General features: G+C 33.5%; 1 protein-coding gene across 1 annotated transcript; it reads right to left on the bottom strand.

The window, feature by feature from the left end:
• Positions 1-839: 839 nt before the first annotated feature.
• On the bottom strand, positions 840-21482 carry LOC125068745 (xanthine dehydrogenase/oxidase-like). The gene is made up of 16 exons (XM_047678048.1): positions 21437-21482; positions 20152-20321; positions 19584-19744; positions 15554-15936; positions 12972-13195; positions 11827-11929; positions 6811-6938; positions 5343-5633; positions 4757-5041; positions 3914-4404; positions 3402-3585; positions 2846-3041; positions 1986-2755; positions 1526-1718; positions 1258-1371; positions 840-1126 (listed from the first exon to the last, which is right to left on the bottom strand). The coding sequence occupies exons 1-16, from the start codon at positions 21477-21479 to the stop codon at positions 1056-1058; spliced, it is 3807 nt and encodes a 1268-aa protein (XP_047534004.1). The 5' UTR covers positions 21480-21482; the 3' UTR covers positions 840-1055.
• Between the last annotated feature and the right edge of the window lie 766 nt (positions 21483-22248).

The raw sequence follows: 22248 nt of genomic DNA, 5'->3' as shown, positions 1-22248 counted from the left end.
AGGCTATCGATAGTATCGCTTACACCTTAACTATCGATAGTTTATCGAAAGTCTATCGATAGTCTATCGATAGTGGACTATCGATATGCAACACTAAATTATTTTGATTATCCTTGGTATGAAGTAAGTTTGAACCCCAAGAAAGGACAAAGGCTATTTTTTGTACCTAACACCTGATTCTCACTCAACTCTTCGTCATTACTACCGATATATTTACTGTCGCGTTGATCTTGTGGCTCGATAGTATAATATATAGATTTGAATTTCAAGCTTCCTCCGCACAAGGTCCTTGGAATACCTAAATGACGCATTCTTATAACATATTTAATTTCGTAGCAGACATACGATACTGAGTTTATATCAGAAAAAAATATAATGTATTAAAATAATACATGTTTTTTTAGAAAGTGTAAAAAAAGGACCGGTTTTTAAACATAATTTTATTATCGCGCACATATAATTACAGTATGAATGTTTTCTTTGATCCTCATTTTGTTATGTGAACCAATAAAGTAACAAAAAAATAATAATAATATTATAATTACTATACAAATAATAAAACTATAAATAAACATATATGAATTTCAGCAACTGACGTTTAATGAATTTCGTCTTCTCCAGATATCGTGTGTTCTCGTTCTGGTATTCAAACTGTTTAGTTGTAGGAAAATAATGGAGCCGGAAAATGAGTTAAGATACACTTACGAAGCATACATTAAAAGTATTGTTTGATATGTTAATATATTACAATTGAATAAAAAACATACTGTCGAAATAATATCCATATTTTTTCTTATTTTTTTTAAAGGTGATAGATCGATATTGCGGACGGTAAGTACTATTTTCGTTAAAGGGACTTTATATCTCAGTGACTTATCATCGTATGCAGTTATTATAAAAATATTTATTGTTCTCAAAGACATGAATACCTTTAATTAATTAAGTTTATAGTAAACTCATTTTAAATTTATAGTAAATAACAATTTTATAGTGAATAATAATTTATATAAAGTATAAATTTCTACAAATATTCATTTTCGAGGTACGATCGGCTTTTAATACATGATAAGCTCACTGTTTTTTACATTCAGAGCCTTTAATATGGATTCCGTAGTCAAAGGCAAATCTAAAAAGAAAAAGTAAGTATTAATATATAATACTATTGTGTAAAATATATACATAACAATAAACACAACCCATAATTTTACGAAACGAAACATACTTCGTAATATAAATGTATTAAATAAGTATACACACCCATTTCGAACCATTGATTAGCATCATAGCCAGAATCTTTCCGAGACTCCCTAATGCATTGCCTTAGAGCGTAGATAATACCATGAGACGAACAGATACCCATCTCCCCGACAGCTGAAACATAATTTAGATAAATTCATAAATGTAATAAAAAAGGGGGTATGCCAGAGAACTTTAGTAATAATCAGAATATCATATAAAAAGCAATAAAATAATCAAAATTACTCAATAATGATAATGATATATTTATTTATAAGACAGTGTTTACCTTTGGAACCAAGAACTCCTTTTGGATTATTAGAATTATATCTTAAGTTCACTCTGAAGTCGACGGGAATGTCCTTAGCGAGGTAGACTTCGTAGCTCAGTGCGTTGTTTGTAAGCAATTGACCGGTCGTCTTGTCAAATATGAGCTTCTCGCTCGTGAAGTAACTCAAGCCCTGCACATACGCACCTTCCACCTAATGCGAATAGTAAAATATTAATAACAGATTTCTAGAGATCACATTTTGAGCATCCTTCTGGTCTTTATTTAAATAATTAAAATAAACAAAGACCTAAAATTAAGTTTATCTATTAAAAATTAAAAATAAACTATTCTCTATCTTTTCCTTCTACATTTCCATTGCTTATGAGGTTTTAGCCCAGCGTCAGGGCTTTTGTGTAACGCGTTAAGAATTTAAAGAATATATTGAATGTATCGGAAAACTTTATAAAATACTCTGTACCTGTCCAACATCTATCTTAGGATTGGCGCTCAAACCGACATCCTCCAAAATATCAGCTCTTGATATCTGGAACTTTCCTGTTAATACATCCAACTCCACTTCAAGTATCGTAACCGCGAACACGTTGTAACCTTGCAGTTCCGGCTCCTTATCGGTCATCATGTAAGTAGCCGTTAGATCTACTAGATCGTCCCCAGCTTTCTTTATCAGTTCCTCCCACGTGGGATTAATCATCTGATCTTTTAACGGCTTCAATCTCTCTTTCAGTGTATTACAAGCTTTAATTATAGAGAAACAAACGGATTCGCTTACGATACTCGATCCTGAAAATATATTATTCGCCGCGACAAATGAATAATTTGGTATGACCGTTACTTTTTCTAGTGGTATTCCCAATTCATAGGCGCAGACTTGGGCGGCTTTCGTGTTGACTCCCTGACCCATTTCGATACCGCCCGTAGTGACCGTCACCGATCCGTCTCCTCGATAAATGGAGACCATGGCGGTGTAGTTGCCGTAATATATCACCGGAAAGAGCATTACACTAATTTGTATGGACTTCTTCTTCCATCTGTTGTTTTTGTTGAATATTTTAATTTCCTGTAAACGTCTCTCGTATTCGGCAGAAGTTTTTAACGTATTAATGAGGGTCGGCAGATCGTTTTCTTCTTGTACCATATTGGCCAGCCGTACGTCGGTGGGATCCTTGTTCACGGCAACTGCTATGTGTTCCATGATATTTTCGATGCTAGCGATGCCTTCTAACGTACCTGAAATTTATTGAAAGTATATTCAAATAATGCCATTATTAAAAATATCTCTAGTCAAAACAAATATATAAATATTTTAAATTATCATACCTGGTGCTCTGGCGAAAGTGTTAGACGGCAAGTCTGTAGTAACAGCAAAACTTTTGACGGTAAAGTAGTCTGTGTTGTAACAATTAGCGAAACTGCTTACAACGTAAGACAAGACGTTCTCGTTGTGGGAAAAACCATCGTCTTCCGTCAACGAAGCGTTTAAGTATTGGATCTTACCATTGTTATCTACACCGACCTGATGACAATTTATGATAGCATATTAAAAAGAAAAAAATTGTAATAACTGTACAAATCATGACTGCGTGGAATTGCGGCAAGAGTGATGACATGGCAGGGCATGGCATTTCCCCATTGAATCATAATATCAATTATCTGGGCCAAAACACTAAGTAAACCATCACAGGTAACTAACAATCCAGATATAAAGTCACTAAACAATGACTAATTAGTTTATATACCTATATTTTAATAATGTTACAGGAAACATATTACAATATTAACATTAAGCCCTCTGATACTCTACTCAATAAAGTCTAACATAAGAACTAGGTTCAAATAAATCCAGTCATGTTTTAAAAAACGTATAATGGATCACCTCGTATTCACACTGACACGGTAACCTCCTGCCTGCAATGGTTATGTTAGTATCCAGAGGCAATATAAACCTGCACGGCCGGTCCAGGGTCTTAGCGACGAGTGCGCTTGCGCAAGCTACTTGCACGTTGCGACTTATTTTCCCGCCGAAACCTCCGCCCAATCGACGGACCTTTACGTGAACACTGAAATCAGAGAGTATTTTAGTAGTACGTTTTTTTCAAAACATCCCTTGCAAGAGCTGATATTTTAAAATTTTCTAAGTCAACCAGCTATGATTTCCATAAGTTATTGTAATAGCCAAGGGACATTACAAATAAATGTTTGAATCTCTCTTTTTCCCATCAGTGAGCTGACTTTCGAAAGAAAAAGACAAAACATTGTATAATTGCACAACCGCTATATCTAACCGCTTTTCTAGTTTAGGAGTCTGGATTTCCATAAATTTTGTAATACTAATTTTTACATGTAAAGTTTTCTTATATTAATAAGGAGTTTTGTATGTAAACTTACTCGCTTTCCGATATATTCAAAAATCGCGAAACAGCTCCTTGAGTCAAATCCATCCACTGCGTGACGTCGTGCACTTCGAACCCATTATCTACCGGGATCGTTACACACGACAAAGGTTCCAAGTAATAATGGTACTGGGCGCCCACCTCGAAGACGCCTTTAATTACTTTCCTCACGTTAGTTCCTCGACCTTTTGGTTCGATTGTGTCTCCAGAGATAACTCTTGTCTTGTCTAACTTAGCTTTATTTATTGTCAATACTGGAGTGACGTTGGTAACATTTTTGTACGTTACTTTAACTTTTCTGGCAACGCTTGTTGCTAATTCTTCGGATGTTGCAACTACTATTGCAACAGGTTGCCCGTAGTATTTAATATTCGTATCTGCTAAAACTTCCTCATCTTCTTTTTGCAGTTGGAAGCCCGGAAAGGTGAATGAGTTTACGCCTGGTATATCTTTGGCCGTGTACACCGCTATTACGTCTGGTATAGCCTAGAATTATATTTATGACTTACAAATGGGCTACCTGAAGGTAAATAAATGTCGCATTGTAAATATAATAACATTTTCCTCTCTTAGCATCGCCTATATACCACCAATGTCGGGAATTGATTTTTAACTAATTTGGAGATACAACGGTGTCTGATATATCTCTTAATACCTAATCAATTTAAGTCTCTTTTAGTTCACACTTTTTAAAACAACTTTAACTACCTTAAACTATTCATGTACCAAAAATTTTTCTTCATCATACGCATATTTGCTTTTCTCAAGTTATTTAAATAAGATTTTACATTAAATCAGTTTATATTATTAATAATTATTGTTCAACTATATCACTTACCAGAGCACTTTCCACATCAACTACGTCCACGTCACCATTGTGTACTGTCGACAGAACAAACGCACCGAAAACTTCTTTCGGTAAAGGAGGTATGTCATTCACATACCGAGCCTCCCCGGAACTCTGTATAATTGCTTCGAGTTTTTGCACTGGTTGATTGAGAGGATAAAGAGAGGAGTTGGTTTGAAAATCTTGCTTTCCGCTTGAAAGAGGACGAGTTAAAAGAGTACCGCCAGATTTATAAATCGGCTTTAAAATGCTGATCGGGGCTATACTTAGGATGAACTGAAAATAAGATTATTTTGAAAAAATAATTAGTAATATACACACACAAAGACAAATTCCAATTTAAGCTCAACTAAATGAGATCCCTAAATTGTTGGTCCTTAACACCAAATGAATGTAGGTATATGTTAGACAGTGCAAATCTATAGAGAAAAGAATAGAACGAACTCATTACTTTTAAACGTGTATGATTAGTTTTATTTATTTTTTACATTATAATAGTTTTTTTTAAATATACTCATTCATTCGTATTGATATACGCTTCAAATTCAAATTGCTTTTCTGAATCTGAAATACGTACCTTGTAGAAAAGCCCTATCGCCAATTTTTTTCTAATCGCCGGAGTTGGTTCCGCGGGATCTTCAACGGGAACCAATTCTGTATTCAACCGACTTATAGCTCCTTGTAAAATGCTATTGCTGAATACGTTTTTCCCCTTCAAATATTTTTCAGTTTGCGTCGCGTGAATAAATGTAGCTGATATATTACCATAGACAATTGTCGCTTTTTCGATAACGCTAGTGCTTGGATTCATTTTGATGTTGAACGCAGCGTTCACTATGGCTAACGCATTTTGACTTCTTGGCATTATCTGAAATAAAGCAAGTCACATAGAATATAGTTTTAAATAATCTATTTACTTATAGAGCTCGTGGCTAAAGGCGAAAGTTTACATATAATATATTTACATTTAGTGCTTTTGGCGAAAGATCTTGGCCTGTTTGAAAAAAAAATAGATGAATATAATCGCTAATCTCATGGATTGATTTTTTCATTTCTATGTAATACGCCGCCAAATACAGGATTTTAAGACGTTATACAACATGTACCTGTAATTATGCTAACTCAGCCAGTCTTTAGCTGTCAATTGCTCAGCTGTTTGACTCGTGCTTCGAACCAAATGAAAATGAAGAATGATGTTTCTCCGACATGTATATTTATCATATACTTTTAGAGGAGAGTTCAGGCTTCTTGAATAATACTCTTGATGAGTTGTCGAATGAATGAATGAATAATTTTATCGAAAATTGCACCGGTATATATACAAAAATTTCAAAATCAATTAGCCAATTAAAAAACAGTATACAAAAACAATAAGTAACAAAAGAGGCGGGAGATGTCGTTCCGTCCTGCTCGCGCACGCTGACGTCACGCGCCGAGCTGCGCGCGCATCATGCTAGTTCGCATACCCGCGACACCGTAGCTATAAATAACGCTCCGGCACGTCGCGTCGGCCATTTTGTTCGAGCGCCGCGCGGAGAAAGGACGACTGCACCGAAGATCGCCGTGTCGACTCGCCATGTGTTGTGAAGTGAAGTTCTTGAAGTGTTGAAGAAAGATGAAGATGCTTGAAGAGATATGAAGATAAACGAATCTAAAAACAGTTCTTATCAGAGCTATCTTGCGTGCCGTTTCTTGTTTCAATCGAACATGACGTAATAATAAAAACAGTCCTTTTCGGGACTAATCTTGTTTCAACGACGAAATATAAGCACGGTGCGAAAAACAGTCCTTTTCGGGACTAATCTTGTTTCAACGACGAAATATAAACGCGGTGCGCAAAACAGTCCTTTTCGGGACTAATCTTGTTTCAACGACGGCGTCTTACAAAGTGCTGCTACATACTCATAGTAGTGCGCAATAAAGCTGAGTGATAACTGATAATCAAATCGCATGAAATACGTAAATCTTAATTTTGTGTATCTTTTACCCATTGGAACAGGCTATATGTATAAGTTTTTTAGTATATTAAGTGATACGTATCTTACCTTGTAACTTCTTACTATATGATTAGGGCCTTGTGGAGGTAATTCAAAGTTCAATATTAATTTCCCTTTCATATCATATTTAAGAAATTCCGGTAAACTTAAACTGACTAAAAGATTGCCTGCGCCACCTGCGAACCATGGAAATACAATCAAATACATAAATATTTAATCACTGACACTGGAATATTTCCTTAGATAATTACTATTTCTTAACTAAATATTGCTAACAGTGTAGAGAGCAAAAAAAGTTCACGACTACAACCGCTGAATTTAAAATTGAGCACGAGAGTAATCGTGGCTATTATAGAATTATTGACGGTTACAGAATATACTATTTCCTTATTTATGCGATTTTATCAAATTCCATCTTAGTTTGCTGGGCTAAGGCCTCCTCTCCCTTTGAGGACAAGGTTCAAAGCATATTCCACCACGTTGGTCCAATGAGGATTGGTGGTTACACATGTGGCAGAATTTCGTTGAAATTAGACATATGTAGGTTTCCCCACGATGTTTTTCGAGATGAATAATTAGAAACACAAATCGACCACTTAAAAATTCGGTGGTGCTTAGTCATTTGGGCATCGGTTAAGATGCACGCATTCTAACCACTGGACCATCTCGCTCCTCAATAATGAATGACCGGCCAGAACGTCTTTTCAATTTTAACATCACTCTCATAACGCTTGGTGTGACAAACATATAAATTTATATTGTCAAAGGCATTGTAATCCGTGGACATGGGGACCACCGCCCACGGCCTAACGGTTTAAATACTTTTTCAAAGTTAAGATTAAAACTATCCGTACTGGATATGTTAACCTTAGTTGTAAATAACGAAAAGAATATCAAAAATATTTCTTTCGTATTTTAAGTGCACTTACATCTAAACTTATATTTTAAATGTGAAAGGAACTCTGTCTGTTACCTCTTCTCACTTAAGCCGTTAAACTGATTTAGAGATAGTTTGATTCTTTGGACATAGGCTACTATTATTAATTCACCCCTCAAGGGTGTAAAATGGAGGGTAGCGGTTTGTGATAGGTAAAGTTTTATAAAGTTCAGCGAGTATAATATACAGTATAAACTCTATATAACGACACTCAAGGGACTGTATGTATTTAGACGTTATAGAGAGAAGAAAAATCTGTATTGGAAAAAGAAAAAGTTTATTTCAGACTAGTGTTAATAATTTAATAAAACAATTCTTATTTGAACGCTATTGTGTTTCGTCTGTTATTTTCGTTTGACGCCTTTTGCTACACCAGTAATTTTATTTTATTTTTTTACTTATACATAACGGTGCGATATTGGGTCATCTTGGTGATAAAAAAGTACTTTTTTAATAATCTTGCTGCTCCCAGAGCTTCTTTATACGTATGTCAGATTAATTAAGAAATAAATAAATAATTAGACAATTGCAAACAAGGCTTACACTATGTATTGTATGTTTTAATCCATTCTGTAACAACAATAATTTAATTTAAGTTATTTTTAAATTGTGTTGATAACATTGTTATTAAACAAGAGGGTACTTTGACTTTTCTGTTCATTATTGTGAGTCACGTGATTTGTAGTGAGGCTTATATAAGTGATGGAAGCTCGGTATAGAACACTTTTACTTTGACTTTTACTTTTCACTTTGAACCTGGACCAGCAAGTTGCTGTTAACATTTAAGGTACGATATAATTTTGTGATATTATATAATTGTTATTGCTTGTTAAATTATTGATATGAATTGTGTTTTTGTTTTTGTATTTAACTAAAATGACTGTATTTTTTTATATTGAAAAATACTGAAGTACCTACTGAGTTTCTTGCCGGTTCTTCTCGTTAGAATCTACATTCCGAACCGGTGGTAGCTTTACTTTAAATAGTTTGTTAACTGATGATTCAAAAGTGGTTGTAAAAGCCTACTTGAATAAAGTATATTTTGATTAAGGTAATTGGTTTTATTGTAATTATTAATTGATACAATATTACGATTACTACAGCTATTATAATGGCTAAATAAATATTTGTGTTTTATATATAATCTTTTATTGTCTTATAACCTTAAAATATAATAAAGTAATAAAGAAATAGAAATATATTTAAAATATCGTGACATCATGTATTAAGTCTCTCTATAAAAAATCTAACACGTGCAAGCAATCACAGTTTGTAAACTAAAGAACGGATTTCATAGAAAGTTCCGTATGTATGACACCGACAGTTTATTACGGGCTAGGATAATAATAAAGCGTTAAAAGAACGTACACATCTGAGCAGTTTTTACTAATTTTGGAAACTAAAAAATAACTTTTTATTATACAATGTTTCGTTATTGAGAGTGGGTGTAACGCTATATAGAGTGTATCATTGTGTGGCAGACAAGCTGAACCAATTAAAGTCGAGTGATTTCGACGCTTTAGGCAGTTTGTTGTTTGTTGTTAAATCGAGTGACGTTACATGGAGTTCACACCGTATTTGTATTTTTGCAAATAAAATATATAGAGTAAAAAAAAAACCAAAATGTTGGTGTTGCCCGTCTAGGCACGTGTCAATAAACAATAGCGATTGTACATGAGATATATAAGTCTTATCTATGTTTTATTAATGATTATATAAAATAAGGTTTTCCTTTAAAAAATCCTTATCAAAGTGGTATTTGACATTAATAAAAGCTAACACTAAAAATAATCAACAGACTGGCATTAAATGATAACAAGAATTACGCTTTTACGGTGTCTTGATTCAAGCGTATTCTTGTTACTATAATTAAAAATACTTGTAGTAATGATTGTAGATCGCGTACAAGATAACATATATACTTGTGAATTTAAAGACTTACAAGATTGAAATCAAGGTTTATATCAAGAAATCGCAACTTACCTCGAATTTACGGTTTCAACGAAAACATTTTAAGGGATATAAGTTGGCAAACGAGCAGGTGGCTGATGAAAAGTGACGATCACCTTCCGAGGATATCTGCAACACCGGGGGACTTGCCAGTGCTTATGGGTGAAAGCCTCGAAAGAGGCTTTAGGCGATCGAAGGCCTTCGCTATGTCCAAATTGGCTACTAATGCCTCCCCGTTGAACAGAACTGCTTTTGCCTATCTTTGTGTCAGGTAAACTAGAATGTCACTAGCTGAGCAACCCCTACGGAAGCCGATAGGCGGTATCTAGAGATACCTACCTCCGGGTATCACGAGAGCTGGTAGCTTATAATGGACACCATTACCATGGAGAACAAGGAGAGAACTAATGGCTATAGGTCTATAATTGGACGGGCCAGAGCGATTGCCTTTTTTAGGCATCGGGTGCACCAAAGAGTCTTCCAGGAGTTTGGAACGACGCTTAATGGCCGCTCCTCGTACGTTGAGCAAGGCGGACCATGTGAGTGGCCTCGTTGGCTAGAAGGGAGTAGGAAGGCTCGCTACTCGAGCCTCCCAGATGTTTTACACCGGCGGTTAGCAGCGGAGCCGATCATCTTATCCGCCGCAGGGCGTCAGCCGTTGAAGCGCAGCCTCCGGTGGCGGAATCGGGGGAGTTCGTTACATTCCGACATGGAGGATGAGGAGGAAGTCACACACTAGGCACGCTTTCCATGTATTCAGCCGCCTTGAGGCGGCTGACGCTGGTGAGGCTGCGGTTGCATGCCATGGGCGATCCCGTTGCCTCACCACTCCGCGGCATGGTAGAAACCCGACGATGGTTCTAGTGGGTTGGACAGGGCATTATGCCCTAGCACGGGGCCCTCATAGCCCCAGTTGAGTCCCACATACCCGTCCCGGTATCACGACCGGTCATGCGGCATGCGTAAATGCATTTCCTCCTCGTAAAAAAAAGGGTCCACTAGACTTATATATAAAGAAGTAGTTTACGACCTGCACTTTGCCGGAGGTTAAACTCTGGCATTGTAATATCACACCGCGGGATTTTTGGTGGTGACTTGTCTCGATCATCTCGAGTCAAATTGGACGCAAAGATTCCTGTCTAGAGATGGAAAAGAAGGCTGACAGAAATTCCCTAAGACTGCCTTAGCGAGAAACCAGAACATGTTCCGGAAAGGAGACGCACCAATTTACTCCGTCTTTGCCTTAGCAATGACGTTTTTAAAGGATCTAGAGTCAGAGTTATATTCCTTTCTAAATGCGCTGGTTTTAACTTTACGAGACACACGGACAGGTTTGATAGCGTTCCTACTTTCGGCGTGACGGTATTTTGCAGAAGCGACCAACTCATTGGTTGGGACTTGCCACCGATGGGCACTACATAATACGGAATGAACAGTTTCATACCCTGAAACCACACTCGGATGAAACAGAAAATAAAATATATAAATAAATAAAATATATTTTTTAAATAGTTTTTTTTCCTGAAAATGACCCTCATGCGTAAGATGCAAAGAAGGACCGCATCTCATCCCAATCCGCCCAATTTTAGTGCCACACTCGGCAGCAGCCTACAAAGCGAGGCCGTGAGGAGCGCACATCCGGCACTTTACTCCGGACGTGACAGTGGTCTGCGGTCCTAGAGGGGGATCGACGGTTACCTGGTAGCCGTCCAGGTGAGAAATTAGCAGAAGGTCCAAGAGGGAAGGTGCATGATCCTCCACATTCCGGAATTTGCGTTGGCGAGGTGACTAGTTGTGTCAGATCATATGCTAAAGCTTAGACCAAACCATTTGGCGTGGTGGGCATTAAAATCCCCTATAATATTATCTATGCTGATGGAATCTGCTGCAGCACGGAATCTTGAGCTAGTTGGACGTGCAAAACCATTCACTCGGTTTCCGCATTACCGCTATCATTTTTTTTCCTTAGTGTCAACGATAAATGCGAAAACAATCACAACTTTTTATAATTATAACTACTAAACAAATATAAAATATTTAATCAACAAACAATACGGTCTCATTATAAGGTGTGAAGAGGCTTAATTTATTAAAGAGAATGAGTTTTGAAAAATATTTTTATGCAATTAAATATTTAACTTTGTCGACTATTGTTGTATTATTAAAAAACAACTTACGTATAGTAACTGTAGCCCCCACTGCTTCGAACAGCAAAAACACGTCGGATCGATAAGATGGCTTTATGTGCTTCAACATTATGTTACCGGCCAACGAACCAATCTAGAAAAAAAAAAACAATTTTTTTACATATTTTTCTCTTCTAGGCCCAAGGACAAGCAATAACAATAGTAGCGATTGTTGAAGGCAATTATGATTCGCTTGCTCTTGTATATTTTTTTATGTTATAAAATTTTCTGGCGTGCTGTCCGTGTCGTTGTTATGAATTTAATTCTAACTATTTTATTTTAATATACCTGAATTGAACTGCCAGGCCATTATGATACTTATTAGGACCTGTGTGTGTGTGTGTGTGACCCTTCCTGTACTCACGAAGTCTATTCCTACATCGGGCCGGATTTTTTTGTTAAATTGTTAGGGTATTTATAGGGAGAATATACCATATTCAAATATAAAAATTTTTAATGAATAATTTCGTTATCAACGAATTTTAAAACTGTATCTCCCAATTTGCATATGTAATTAGTTGTGTTCTTGTGTACTCTTCCCAATGGATAATCCGGCCTTGTCCATACGTAGCAATATTTTAATATGACGTGCGGAGTGCATTACATAAACTTACATCGATAACATAAATTGTACTTTCAGAATCGTGTTATTATTGCAATTATAATAATGTTCGATAATAAATAATCGGTCGATTTAATTTGATCGAATAAGAGTTACGTTTCTAAATCGATATTCAATAGCCAAACAGTAATTGACGAGTTCCTTAGCATTTGGATGTTTTCCGAAACGGTGGTACAGTCGAAATATCGACGATTCAAAAATACTTTATTGTATCGTGCATTGGATTTAACAACAAAACGTTCGTTTTGACCGTCGTAAATTTCTAAGAAACTCCCAAGAAAAGCAAATGGACAAGCTACACACCCCATAATCTGATAACATAAGGAAAATCAAGGCGGCTCGGTAGAGGATACTGCTGCGCAACACTGGCGCAATAGAAGTCTCTGCCTTATGATGAAATAAACATCACATTTGATAACTTTTTAATTTATTCACACACACAATATATAATAGGTAGGTACAAACATTTTAATTTTAATATATTATACAAAAGTAATATTTAATTTCAACTTACATTTCTGACTGGGATTTGAGCGACCAGATCAAGATGTTTGGCAAATTCTTCTAAATATTTAAAATCATCCATAGTGGCTGCAGTATTTTTGAAGATTTCTAAACATTCTTCTAAAGATATATTTGCTCCTAGGACGAGGTTCTGATCGAAATGATATTGTTTCAGCGACGACACAGCGCTTATGTCTATTAGTACTGCAGGATATTCAATTTCGTTTATAACAGCTGCAAATAATACACAGATCTTTACCAGTTCGATTTTTAGAGAGGTGTCATTGTCTTCCCGATAGTGATACCCCATAATTAGTTTTAGAACGATAACTCGTGCATGTTTGGTTTATGAATGGCTAAGTCTTTAATCAAGTTCTCTTTTTTTTGTGATATCTGTAATATTATTGCAAGAGATAAGAAACAAAGCTATGTATTCTCTCTAACGAATTATTTTAAATACCTACTTTGATCAATTGTATAAATCAGTATTCAACAAACATTTTAATTAACATATCTTTAAAATGAATGCACAAAAAACTTAATTTATTTAGTCTGGTTTATCAATTCTCCGAAGGCTTTGACTCTTAAAGATAAGCTCTGCGCTACGTGAATTGATTACATAGTATTATTATAATATTGGCAATTAACCTGTATTTGCACGGAAAAAAACACATATTTCAAATTAAAAAAAAAATGCGTGTTCACACATTAAAACCTTTTTTAAGAAGTTTCGTTTGTACTTCTTAAAATATATATCTCTCTTTCTCTTGCTATCTACGTCATATCTTTCTTCTCTGTCATATAAGAAAAGGTCTAAACGATCGTCTCGTATAAAAATAAAAATATAGTCTCATAAAATTTAGTCTCAGCTCTCGTCTACTTATCGATTTTATTATCAAATTACCGCCTAAGTAATTTAACCTCAAAAATAGGTTATAATTTCGGATAAGTTTTTATTTCTTGTGACGTAACTTTGACCTAACCCATGACACACAAACGCAATTCAGATAGAGGAATAATACCAAAACAAATTCTTACTCTGGAACCATGTCAAAATAAATCATAAATCGAGATTCAAGTAAATTAATATCCACGGAAACAATTATTATTACGTCTTTGAAATGTATTACTAATATTCTATGTATAAAATCATAAAAATCTCTGTTTATATTTTTTTATTAAAGAAAGAGTATTAAAATTAATTATTTTTTAATTAGAATTTATTAAGTAATTTTTATGTATTTATTAATTTATTTATTAAGTAATTTATTAATATTCAACAAATTACTATTTAATTCTAATTTTATAGTCATTTATGACTGAAAATATTTATGCACAATATATCAATAATCGAAATAATACAATACCGATTACCATAAATTGGTGCCAAAGAAAAATACATGTACAAATATAAAAAAACGACTTTAAACATAAGTATTGAACGTATCTTGCAATGACCTTTATATAATTTAGTCACGAACAAAAAAAAAGTATTTCAATTCGTAAAACTGGTTATTGGAATATGCAACGGAAAATTACCCCAAATGCTTCATAAAAATAAAATAAATATAACTTATATTTTGCGTTCCGTATTTCCGTATTTCCGTATTGATAATTAAATAAATACTAGTCGTTGAATCTAGTGATTTTTTTAATGAAGATGGTCATCCTTAAGGAGAAAGTCTTAAATGCACAGTACCTAATATAGTGCAACAGTGTGTACTCATACTGATAATTCAGAGTTCATTCGTAAAGCCAACGACTTTACCAGCTTTCCGAGGCATGGGACTGTAACGCCCAAAACTCCGGGAAATATCGACAAAAATTGAACATTTTTATATATTTTATATACCCAGGACAGGTAAACAGTTTATGACGTTTACAGTAATTCTATCCATGATATATTACCAATATTCAGGTTTTACAATATCTTTAGTGCACTTCCCACCTAACTTTATGAAAGATTCGACTAGGATAATCCAAACGCCCGGACTGATGTCTCTACCAAGATGGTAAAGAAGACAGGAAAGACACATTATAGCAACATACAAATATCAAAGAACGCGCAATTTTTCTGTCAGTAATAGTGTCATTGTAACTCGAGTTTAAAAACTTTTCTGGACTATTGTTGAATGATTATATATTTTATAAGACATTAATTCATATCTAATGTCAGGAAACAAAGTGTCAATATGTGTCTGCTAGTAAAAATATTACTTGTGACGAGACTTCATTGTTCAGTCTGTGTGTCCGTCAATACATATAAGGAACATTATCTTAAGTTTAATAAAATGAACGGAATATGTCCGTTATTTGCACTTAGTTCTTTATTACAGAGTAGCTGTCCTTGTAATTATTTTTAATGCGTTTTCTTTGAACCATAAGTGCCGTTTAATTAATATGATGCAGTTCTTAAAATATTATAGATATTATTTTAAGAACTGCATAAGATTACAGTTTAATTGCAAATTGCTTTAAGAAACCTTCCTTGGACTGAATATTGTGGAGTCATGGCTAATAAAATTTAGCATAATATCAATAATCGAAGGAGATCTTTATTAAAAAAGTAATATGATAAAATTGATTTCTTACCTCTGCCAGTGTTTCCATCAATAAACAAATAATTATCAACACCGTAGCTGTTAAAAAGTTGAAATATTTGATCCTCGCGAAAAACCTTAAAGAAAATCTTATCGCCAAAATGTACCGTTATCACCGCCTCCGGATCTGCGCTTATAACAGTCCAGTCGCTTTCGCTGTTCGTTTCGGAGCACTTCCTGTTACAAATCCTCGTTTTATCTTTGATACATGTGGCTAATTCTTCGATATCATCAACTTGTTGGCAGAGCTCGGGACTGGCGTCGACAGCGAATGACTTGATCGTGTCAAATATCGACCTGTATCCCGTACAACGGCAAGTGTTGCTGCCAAATGAGTTCTCTAGTTCAATCATCTTTAGGTTCTTTGGTAAGAGACTGTAAAATAAACACCATTCTGATATTATGTTTATGTTAGTCCAAAAGGTCTTATGTGTCGAATATTATGAGATGATATTTAAAACTGCACAATGTTAAATTCAAATTACTGACTATCTGTGACCATATATATATATATATATATATTTGTAATCAGTGGCGTAGATATCGTAGGGCCAGGTGGTACAGTGCACCAAGGGCCCAGAGCTCAGGAGCCCCTCTAACCTAAGCTTTGAAAATAGTGGGTCAGCCAACTTGCCAGCTCCTAAAGCTAAAAAACCTCCACCTCAGAAGAATATATTTTTCCCATCTATTTAGAAAAAGAGACACCCCCTCTTTCCATCCCCTCTTTAACTAATATTTGGCCCGATTATTTTTCTATGCACCGGTCCCTTGCCCACCTAGCTACGCCACCTAGATGTTTAATACCATAAAATACGTACGAGTAATATTAGGAACATAAATAAAGTTTAATGTGCTTAATTTTTGTTTATAATTCCACCTTCAGCTTGGTGTTGAGGAAACCTTCGTAAATAAATTCTGACACATGTACCTGCTCGCATTCTCAAGGAATAAGCTACAAAAATTCCGATTAGAAGAAGATAATGTCTATGCCCAGCAGTGGGATATTTTCGTTCTTATAAGATATGACAGAAACATGAAGAATAATGTATAAAAAAAGGATTTTTATTAATAAGTTTATTAATTTGTGGTCGAGTATACTTTTGGATTAAACGAGTAAAAAGAGAATTAATATTTTAATGTAGGCATATGTACTCCACAGTGTCAATCACCCCTTCCTCACTTAAAATACACGTCGGTTACGTTACTACATAATAAATGTCCTTCAATATTTGTATAACTTCTGTTGCGAGACGAAATAATTATATATTTAGACATAAACCAACCTTGGACAACAGTATAATTAAAATATATTAAGAAAATTAAAAAAAAATAAGAATTTGCTTTCATTATATAAAAATAGTGGGATATCTGACAGTTATTGCTACGCTTAAAAGAAGGCTATACTATACGATAGATTAAGGATAATCACGAAATTTGTCATTATTTAATTTTTGTTTTTTGTTGTTTGATACTCTTTTACTCAAATAGTTACATACAACATACATACATATTATAAATAATTAATTTGATATGTCCTGTATGGAAATAACGAATATTAATATTTTTTAATAGACAAGTTATCTGCGGAATTTTATATTAGATAAAGTAGTAGTAACTTGCCCCAAGAAGTATTTATTGATTTTGTAGATACCAAAACTTATCTTTATAAGCTTAATTTTACTTTTCATGTTTATACAAGAATTAATAGTCTAAGATCCGGCTGCAGAATCAGTGTACCAATCGAGTTTTTGCTAAAAACCAAATTTTTACACATATTTATGATTCGGAGAATTTTACTACCAGGTTGCCTATCAAAATGTGGCCGCTAGTGTTTTTAATTAAATTATTAATTATTCTTATTCCGTCAAAAATTTAGTTGACTTGTTTTTTTCAATATAATGTCGTCCACTTTACGGCAACACCTATAAAGACTGAAAAATCATGGTTGCCGTTGCGCATCTGGCCACACCTCTTCGCAGCCAGGTTTACACGGATATGATTTTGTAACGTGTATACACTCACAACGTACATTCATATTGTACATGTACTTGCACGATACAATTTTTTTGCCGGATCTCGTACTATAACTCGTATTGAATTAACATGATATTTTAGTAAAAAATTTTAACAACTGTTTACATATTTTGTTAAAAACATCCAGAAAAGTCTCGAGCTCCAAGATTTTTAAGCGGGGATTCTAAACAGGATGGTATTTTTTGTTAATTGAAAAATAATTATATATGTAGCGTTACCCCAAAAATAATTTACAATGAGAATAGAAAGATCATGCGTATTTTATTGTAATGAAAGGTTTCAACAGCAAATGAGAAAATTATTGTCACCACAGCTGATAACACACAGGTTGTTTTAACTATATCTATGTAAATATAACATTTCAAACATTTAATCTATTCATGTGAAGGTTTATCATTATACTATTGTTTATATATTACGCATATTTATCAAATAACAAATATGTTACATTTTCTCACCTTTAAAATAATACCTTAGCTGGTCTTAATATAATAAATTTTAACAAATGATTTTTCACAAACATACTCCTAGTTCCATTGACAGATTTAAAGGAGTGCCCTCCTGCCCGGGGTAATTGCCCTGGAACCTCTACAAGAGTAGGGTAGTAGAGTAGACCCCACAACAAAGATTCCGACGAGTAATAATTTTAATATAATATATGTCTATATCGAGATAAACTCTAATTATATCTAATGCTACAAAGAGTAAAATATGTGTAATATTATTGACAAACCTGACTGAGAAGAAATTTTTAATTTTGCCGTTTCATAAATTCAAATCATTTGTAAAAAATACATTGGTAAAGAAGGCATATTATTCGATACAAGATGATAAAAAAGCGTGGAGTTAATGCTTGTCGATTTCCATGCAGGATAATATATCCTGCATGTTATATATATATATATATATGTTATATAACATACATATATAATTGTATTTAACTAATAGACTGTATTTTTAGATGTTGAAAAACAGTAACTACTGAGTTTCTTGCCGATTCTTCTCGGGAGAATCTACATTCCAAAGCCGTGGTAGCTTTACTTAATATAGTTTGTTAAATGACGATTCAAAAGAGCTTGTATAAAGTATATTTTGATTTGATTTTTGAGATGATAATTTTCAAATTAATTTGTAAAGTAATAATTACGGGCCTCAAATCTGCTGCTCTAGGCTATTCAGGACTTTAAATCCGGCTCTGCATAGTTATAAATATAAGGACATCAAAAAATATTATTATTACATTTTAAAGAAATGAAATAAAATTTAAATAATTGTATTGTTATACATATACTGTTATATATATACATAACCTTACAATACTATCCTACTCTAATATAGAACTGTTCACTCTTGAAAACGCACCACGTTAAATTACGCATAAGTGATAGATCTATACTTTGAAGTGGGTGTATTACGTTTTCCTAATGCCACGAGCACGTGACAAAGTATAAACACAAACAAAATTAAGTACATAAGAATACAATATTGCCCGGATTTAAATGAAGTCAATCCGTATCTCCTATATTAAGAGTTATGGATTGACTTCATATGTTACTTCACTTGCTACTTACGTTACGACGGTACGAATTCGTTTTCGTTTTCGTACATTTTTATCCCAGAAAAAGTACGTAAAAATACGTTATTTATATTATATATATATTAACAAGAGATATTTGATAAAAGAATTCAACAATCCAAATTAAACATAGATTCTGTACAAATCATGAACGCGTGGATGGTGAGATGAATGCTAGCAGAATTTCTCCTTTGAATCGTAACTTTGATTATCTACGATTTATCTATATTAATATTACAAATGCGAAATTAGCTCTATCTGTTTGTCTGTTGCTCTTTCACGACCAAACCACTGAACGAATTTGATGAAATTCGATATGAAGCAAGCTTGAACTCCAAGAAAATCCCCTGAAAACGCTTGGCGCAAAGGCGCGAGCGACAACTAGTTGGGAATGAATGTGCTTTGCACTAACCTTTGCATCTGCATAACCCATCCAGGGGTGCAAAACCCGCATTGGGTGCCATGGAATGCGGCGATACGCTTCTGGAACTCGCTGTAACCCAGGCCCCGACTACCAATCGATTCCACAGTGGTGATATCCCATCCATGGCAGGAAAACACCAAGACTAAACACTGTACAAAGATATTGTTTTCAGGTAATTCGTTGATTAAAGTATCTTTACTTAATTAATTAATTATATATCTTGCGATGTTATGTTATATGAATGTTTCATAATAATAATGATATTTTTAAATATGTTTCATTAAAATATATTTTGATTATTGATTTCCATATAACAAATTCTTAAGTTTTAAGAGTTCCAAGAACTTATTGATACTATGATATACTTGTTATTTTTTACGAGTATATCGTGTAATATATATATATATATATATATATATATATTTAAACAATCATTTAAAATCAGTACACCTATATTTCATATTGAATACAGTACACATATACGAGTGCTAGTAATTTTGAAACAAGCAGGGTTCAGTTTACTATATTGTAATTACTTTAAATAGTATGTACTTACAGAATTAACAGAAAATGTTTCGATTTCCCCAGATATGTGTCTCCGAGCGCTCACGTTCACAATACACGCCCCGCAAACTCCTTGACGACACATCGCCTTAGTGCCGGGAAGGCCCAGGAAATACCTGATGTAGGCGGACAATGATGTGTCGCGATGTAAAATATTGTTGACTGTGAAAAAAAAATATACTATTTAAAATTTAACGTAAGGATAGATGTCATTCACAAATACATTTTAAATCGGGACAAAAATTATATATTGACGCTCCAAAAAAATACACAGGAATAAATATGCTTTAGCATGATGTTCACCTATGCGTTCACTCATGTAACAAACTATGGAGGCTTTAATGAAATCAGTATTATAAAGAAATACGTTTTTAGCATCTTTGGATGTTCTTGAGTAACTTTTGAGAAATAAACGACATCTTTTATTAAGAAGCGATCTCTATAGCACTAGTAACAGTTACCGTGTAACGACTTGAGTCATTACTGTGTTAAATTACAGTAATCATACAAAGGACAGCAAACTACAAGATACGTAAATGATTATGTAATAAATAAGTTGATGATTGTATGAAACATTTTTTTATTTTTTATTTGTACAATAATTTACCGAAAATTATTGACACGAGGCTTAATTTATTCTATCTAAACGAAGTTTATGTAAACTATTGTAAAGAAAAGCCTGCATTCCTTTATTTCTTTAGTAGTGTTGCTAAGTATATTTTTATGTAGTTTTTCTGTGGTCCATTTGAGAAATTGGCCAATTATTACAGTTGATAACTGTTTAAAAAAAACTAAAATTTTAAAGATTTATGATTCTATATTTATTTATTTCATTTAGGGGTCTTCAACAAAGAATACACACTAAATACATATTAATTGGCCAATCGAGGAACTTGATAATATCATTTTGTCATTTGATTTATTTATTTCATACTTAACCCAAAAATTATATTGAATGCGTTCAAATTCTAAAATATTATATAACAATCAACCGTAGGTAACAGAAAAAAAGTTTATAGATAAAAAAGAAAATAAATTGAAATACATAGAACACGAATTACCTAGGTACAAATATATTTATAACAAAATAGATAAAATATTATTTTATATACATATTTATAATAAATAACAAAATAAAATAAAAAAAAATATATTTTGTAAATATATTTAAATTAAAATCGAACACTAATTATTAACTTTCACAAATAACTAAATTCTAAAGAGTACGTAATAACATTATGGTCTAGTTCTCATTCGTAAGTTATAATTAATATTACCGGTACATTTCTGCCCGTTCACTGTAAACTCCACACAAGTCATTACAACAAGAACTCACGTTCTTAACTGAAGTATCTCTGCTTCAATGTAATGTTTTATAAGAGATTGACCTGTGTGATAAAATAAAGTTAAAAAAAATCGACTGGTCTTGCGCGAAAAAGATCACAAATCGTCTAGACGTGGAAAGAATTTAACGTGCAAATTAGTTTTGTTTTTTTATTCAATTAATATCATTTTTTATTATATAATCAGTAGGTATAATATTCTTTTTAAACTATAATTGTTTCATTTCAATAATTATAAATTAATCATATACAAAAAGGAAAATAAATTACGTAAATCGAAAAATATGTATTGAATTTATAAAAAAAAATTTTGCTCTATATTCTGGATTTGATTTATCAATTATAAGCACTGACTTAACATGTCACGCTGTCAGGTAGAGATATTTTGGGCACAATGTTACGGTCAATTGGCCACAATTCATTTAATCAAATGCGAGCTTCCGAGAGGAGCTGCAATTTATTTGTATTATTAGTCTTAACGAATTCGGACATTTTTTGTTTAGTGGACCTTAAATAGACATGTTATTTAAATGCAAACTTTGTTCAAATTATTTAATAATAATTATTTATAGCTAGTAACAAATGTAATTTGTATTTTCTTGTAAACAAATTATTACACGAAAATTACATGCATGAGAGACATCTTGATATGCCATTTCGCGTATTCTTTACTAGATTTACCTAACAGCAGTACAATAGATATGCCGACATAGATTAACGAACATACTTTAAACATACACCAATAG

The sequence above is a fragment of the Vanessa atalanta genome, chromosome 14, assembly GCF_905147765.1.
Source record: "Vanessa atalanta chromosome 14, ilVanAtal1.2, whole genome shotgun sequence".
NCBI classification, from domain to species: Eukaryota; Metazoa; Arthropoda; class Insecta; order Lepidoptera; family Nymphalidae; genus Vanessa; species Vanessa atalanta.
This window is presented reverse-complemented; position numbering and strand designations above follow the sequence as displayed.